This window comes from Populus euphratica, unplaced genomic scaffold (genome assembly GCF_000495115.2).
Source record: "Populus euphratica unplaced genomic scaffold, PopEup_1.0 scaffold1202.1, whole genome shotgun sequence".
Classification (NCBI taxonomy): Eukaryota; Viridiplantae; Streptophyta; class Magnoliopsida; order Malpighiales; family Salicaceae; genus Populus; species Populus euphratica.
Window position 1 is genome coordinate 45,480 of NW_011501053.1, and position 6,400 is coordinate 51,879.

The following is a 6,400-nucleotide window of genomic DNA, read 5'->3' on the forward strand; positions in this document are numbered from 1 at the left end:
GAGGTGTAGGTTGATTAATTATTAATTAGCTACAGAAGAGATGGATGAAAGGGACAAGAGGTGTAGGTTGATTAATTATTAATTAGCTACAGAAGAGATGGATGAAAGGGACAAGAGGCTGAGATGATGAAAATTGAAGGGGAAAGGAAGAAGAATTGGTCTGATAGGGGAGGCGGCTTCAGAAGTGAAGTGTACTACTAGGTTTAGGTTTAGGTTTCTTTACTATTTATACTAGGTTATTTTTTACTTAATTTTATGGGTGGACCGGTTCGGTTCACCGATTTCAGTGGCAAAACCGAAACCGAACCGAACCGGAAATATTTCTAGTTTTAGTAATCGGTTTAATCGGTTTTTTATCTCGGTTCGGTTTTCTCGGTTAATTTTTCATCGGTTTTTTCGGTTTTTTCGGTTATTCGGTTTTTTTGAACACCCCTAGTGCCAACCAAGGATATAAAATTCGATTTTCCATGGCTTGATTCCAGGAGTGTTTTGGTTTTTCCATTAGGGCTTTGTTGTTATTTTTAGGTTGGTTTAGGGGGAATTTTATAATTTAATAAATATAAATAATATTTATAAAAAAGTAGATGATACTTCTGTTGCAGCATCGATACATGGGCAGTCCTCGTACCTTTTAGATGGCATATACAAGATTGTTTGTTAACCACACCGATTGAATCGTCTTAGTATCGTTTTTATTTGGGACTTTTTGTTTTTGTCTTCTTTTATATTTGCTCCTCAATTTCCACATTTTTCCCTTTAAGATTTCGAAGCGATCATTCTATTTGTTATTTTTTAAAATTTAAAATTTATTTTTTATTTAAAATAATTTATAATTTTTTTTTTAATTTCATCTTTTAATTTTTTTATTTTTCATATTTATCTTTTAATTATTTTTTTATTTAATATAAATTTTTAATGAAATTTTTTTTACAATAATGTTTTTATTTATTGTTATTTTTTTCTGTTGACAACTTTTTTAAATTGATTTTTTTTACTTAAGTTTCCAGTTAGTGCCAAACAAGGATATAAAATTCGATTTTCGTTGGCTTGATTCCTGGGGCATTTTGGTTTTTCATTAGGGCTTTATTGTCATTTTTAGGTTGGTTTAGAGGAAATTTTGTAATTTAAATTGATTTTTTTTATTTTATCTTTAAATTAATTAAGAATTAAATCTCTTAATTAATTAAACTTGAATCTAGAATTTCAGAATCTTACCCAATTTTAGAAGATGCCTGGTTGCTTTTCTTTTTTTAAACTTAAATGTTTATTTTCAATTTTATCTTTTAGTAATTTTATCTTTTAATATTTATTTAATTAAAGATAAACTTGATTTTAAAAATAACTTAAATTATCTTAAATCTTTTCGTTTATTTGTTCCTTTTAAAATTTAGTTTTTTAGAATATATATATATATATATATATATATATAGATTAAATTAAGTACTTAAATATAAACAGAAATGATCATTTCATGATATGTTGAAAAAGAAAATAAAAAAGATTTTTTTGGATAGACATCCTTTTATTGTCACCTATTTTTATAGCAAGCTCTAAAAAACGACCTCATTTGCCCATGCTTGAAATTCCTCAACCCTAACCATAAATAATAAACCCTTCGGTAATTCTTTCTAAAGTGATATTTTCCGAATCTTAGAAGCAAAAACTGAAAACAGAACAGTTCTGAATCAGAGGCCAGAAAACAGAACCTAACCATCCAAAACTGAAGGAGAAATTGTCCAGGAAAAATCACAATCTCTATTGTTCAACATCGATATCTTAAATAAAAATCCCAAAACACCTCAAGACAAAAGGGTTACCTATTCCTCTTTTGCGACACAAGAGGACACCCAACAGTACTTATATATTCGGCTCTCAAATCAGCAGATCTTCAAAGCTTGTCTATTCCTCTTCTTGACACCAGACTTGGCTACCTTAAGACTCCTGTGCACAGCACTCAACCTTGCAAGAGCTGCTTTCTTCAGATCAGGCCTGTAATAGTTATCTTCTACCTGCAATGAGCAAAGCACGTGAATTTCTGAAAAATATTGCGCAAGAGCATTTGAAGAAACTCAACAAGAAAGTTATCTAGAAACTGCTAGCTTGTATCTTGTAGGCAAGTAAATTGTGTGTGCTTGCGCTAACACAAGTAAAAGCATACAATGCATATCAAAATATCACTATTTGTACAAAGCTCAGAAGCCAAGCGTAACAAGTACATTTCACCGAAGAAACCCTACACACAATAGGGTTGTTCTTACATGTTAACAGCTCATCACTGCAAAGACACCTAATGACTTCGACCAAGATTGCTAACAAAAACATGATCAAATAAAAAAAAATTATCAAATCAAATATGATTATGTTTAACCTCCTGAAAACCTACCAAGATGCAGCATGATTTTGGAAGAATCTTTGAAAATGGATTTTAAATATCAAAGCAAAACCCACTTGATTCAAGTGTATTAATAATTTTTTTTAAAGAAAAATTACCAGCTTGAAGAAACAAAATCAATTCTCATAATTATGCCCGTGCATAAAACAATGAGATGCTGCTTCATTTCGTTAGTGCAGCATGACATGTACAAACAAATCAAAAAAGGAGCCACCAGCCATACATATCATGGTGTATCGCCATAACTCTACAAGTACTAAGCTCAGAAGCCAAGCGTAACAAGTACATTTCACTGAAGAAGCCCTACACACAATAGGGTTCTTCTTACATGTTAACAGCTCATCACCGCATAATCTAATGACTGACCAAGATGGCCAAAAAAACACAATTAAGAAATCTAATGACTTTGACCAAGATGGCCAAAAAAACACAATTAAATAAGAAAATCAATTCTCACAATTATGCATGTGCAAAAAACAATGAGATGCTGCTTCATTGTGTTAGTGCAGCATGATATGTAAAAAGCAAATCCAAAAAGGTGGCACCAGCCCAACATATCAAGGTACTGCTATAACTACAAGAACTAAGCTCAGAAGCCAAGCGTAACAAGTACATTTCACTGAAGAAACCCTACACACAATAGGCACAATTAAATAAGAAAATCAATTCTCACAATTATGCATGTGCAAAAAACAATGAGATGCTGCTTCATTGTGTTAGTGCAGCATGATATGTAAAAAGCAAATCCAAAAAGGTGGCACCAGCCCAACATATCAAGGTACTGCTATAACTACAAGAACTAAGCTCAGAAGCCAAGCGTAACAAGTACATTTCACTGAAGAAACCCTACACACAATAGGCACAATTAAATAAGAAAATCAATTCTCACAATTATGCATGTGCAAAAAACAATGAGATGCTGCTTCATTGTGTTAGTGCAGCATGATATGTAAAAAGCAAATCCAAAAAGGTGGCACCAGCCCAACATATCAAGGTACTGCTATAACTACAAGAACTAAGCTCAGAAGCCAAGCGTAACAAGTACATTTCACCGAAGAAACCCTACACACAATAGGGTTCTTCTTACATGTTAACAGCTCATCACTGCTTAGAAATCTAATGACTTCGACCAAAATGGCTAAAAAAACAAGATTAAATAAATAAAAGATTATCTAATCAAATATGATTGTTTGACAACCTGATAACCTACCAAGATGTAACATGATTTTGGAAGAATCTTTGAAAATGGATTTTAATATGGAAGCAAAACCAGTTGATCCCTCAATCCCAGCTTCAATTTTTTGCTGAATGAATCAAGTGTATGAATAATTTTTTTAAGGAAAACAAAAACAACTTTAAGAAAGAAAATCAATTCTCACAATTATGCAAGTGCATAAAACAATGAGATGCTGTTTCATTTTGTTAGTGCAGCATGACATGTACTACCAAATCACAAAAGGAGGCACCAGCCATACATATCAAGGAATTGCTATAACTCTACAAGTACAAAGCTCAGAAGCCAAGCGTAACAAGTACATTTCACTGAAGAAACCCTACACACAATAGGGTTCTTCTTACATGTTAACAGCTCATCACTGCTTAGAAATCTAATGACTTCGACCAAAATGGCTAAAAAAACAAGATTAAATAAATAAAAGATTATCTAATCAAATATGATTATCTTGGACAACCTGATAACCTACCATGATGCAACATGATGTTGAAAGAATCTTTCAAAATGGATATAAATATTTAAGCAAACCCACTTGATTCCTCAATTCCAGCTTCAATTTTTGCTGAATGAATCAAGTGTCTTAATAATTTTTTTTAAGGAAAAAAAAGAGCAACTTTAAGAACTAAAATCAATTCTCATAACTACACAAGCGCATAAAACGACAAGCTGTTTGATTTCCTTAGTGCAACTTGACATGTACAAGCAAATCAAACAAAGACCACTACATATCAAAGAATCACTATAACAGGTACTAAGCTCAGAAGCCAAGCGTAACAAGTATATTTCACTGAAGAAACCCCACAAAAGGGATCTTCTTACATGTTATGAGCTCATCACTGCATAGGAACCTAGACTTTAAACACTTGGTTGAATAAAACAGGCATGCATTTCAATATTTAAAATTGAACAACTATTAGCTATGAAGCTTCAAAAACGACCTGTACACTTCATGCTAAGAAAAACATTCAATATATTTTAAAGTGTACTCAAATACTGAAAGCAAGCACCAATGATACATGAAATGGATTGTGTGCATTAATAAACTTGAGCACTAGCCATACATCACAACAGATCACTTTAATGATAAAACTCAGAAGCCATGTGTACCAAGTATATTTCATCAAAGAAACCCTACAAATCTACTTACATGTTAACAGCTCATCACTGCAGAGAAATCCATGACTTGATACAGTTAGTGGAACCAAACATGGATTTAGTTGAACAAAACATGGATATTAAACGTATTAATATAAATTTTCCAAAACCTAATTCAATATTTGAAATTCCACTGACATATAAAAAAGTGGGCACATAAAATCACCAGTAATATGGGGGTGCTTGATTTTGCAAAGAAAAAAAACGTCTCTGAAAAATGAAAGTGCATAGAAAGAAAGGACTATTTTCAGCTTTCAACCATTCAGAAACAACTGAAACAAAGGATATCATCATTACAGTGATGTGAATGACTGAGAAACAAGAAATTTTAGCAACAAACATGAAAAACGTTACAAGATGACGAAAGACCAATAATTACCTGGTTCTCCACAGCCTTAGCCATGCGGCGGAACTCCTTCTTCATGACAGACTTGTGAAACAAAGCTGCTGGCTTGTTTTGCTTCTTGGTCTTACTTGTAGCAAGAACTACAGCTTGATCCTTGTCCCCAGCCTGAATGGAGACAGTTTTCTTGTTTGCCAAACCTGGTTGACAAACAATAAAAGAAGATTAAAACCTCAGTTGATTGATTTCCAAATTATTTAAAAACCAAACATTACAAAGTCATCAATCAGAAATCCAACAAGCTATAACTTATCAATGCATAATCACGTCAAAACAGGTGAATTGACATACAAAGATTGATCATATATTTATCATCTTATGTCCTGCAACCTCAAATTGAAGCAAAACAAAACATATATGGTCAGTTAATGAAGGAGAAAACCACCATGGTTAGCTTTTTCCCTTCCTATTCTTCTCCATTCCCTCCAGAATAAAAGTTTTCAAGACCAAACATCAACTAAATCAAGCCCTCAACTCAGATAAAACAAAACCTAGCACAGAGTCCCTTAAGAGAAAACATTAAACCACGATAGTGTAAGAGAGACAGACAAGCAGGCACGCACAGAGAGGGAGGGAGGGGGGGAGAGAGAGAGTACCAGAGTGCTTGTAAGAGTTAAGGTTGTAGAGATTGTTGCTCTCTTTGCTGAACCGAAGGCTAGCAGTTCCCCTTCCAAACTGCTTCACCAAAAAGGAGTTATTCTTCTTAACTATTTCCCATATCAGTTGCCCTGGTACTGTCGCCATTTCAAATCCTCTCTTCTTCTTTCCCTGCACAGCAACACATCAGATCCAAACTCTCTATAGTCAGTCAATTAAACAAAGATACATGGAGATTTAGAGAGGGGGAGAGAGACCTGCTAGGGTTTTGGATGGCAGCTGACAGAGTGAGAGCGATGGGGTATGGTTAGAGACGACGAGGTTAATTTATATGGAAAATTTATAGCGAAACCCTAGTTTCTTTTTTAGATTTACTAAAATGCCCTCGGGTTGCTGGGTCTGAGATAATTAGTTGGCTGGATCTTTACCTTTAGTTCTGGGCCTTCCCTGATTTTGATTATTTTCAATCAATTCTCTGTATTTTCAAGAGACGACATGCGGACGGCAACGGAGAGAAAACTAGATCTATCTGATTTGTCGTCTGTGTTTTTGATGTATTATTATTGTTATTAATATTATATAAGAGTAGTTCGGTTTTTCGAATTGAAAGATACTAAGC

General features: G+C 33.5%; 1 protein-coding gene across 1 annotated transcript; it reads right to left on the reverse strand.

Annotated features, from left to right (window-relative positions):
- Positions 1–1,602: 1,602 nt before the first annotated feature.
- On the reverse strand, positions 1,603–6,146 carry LOC105117163 (60S ribosomal protein L28-1-like). The gene is made up of 4 exons (XM_011014731.1): positions 6,039–6,146; positions 5,781–5,952; positions 5,161–5,324; positions 1,603–2,009 (listed from the first exon to the last, which is right to left on the reverse strand). The coding sequence occupies exons 2-4, from the start codon at positions 5,926–5,928 to the stop codon at positions 1,878–1,880; spliced, it is 444 nt and encodes a 147-aa protein (XP_011013033.1). The 5' UTR covers positions 5,929–5,952; positions 6,039–6,146; the 3' UTR covers positions 1,603–1,877.
- Between the last annotated feature and the right edge of the window lie 254 nt (positions 6,147–6,400).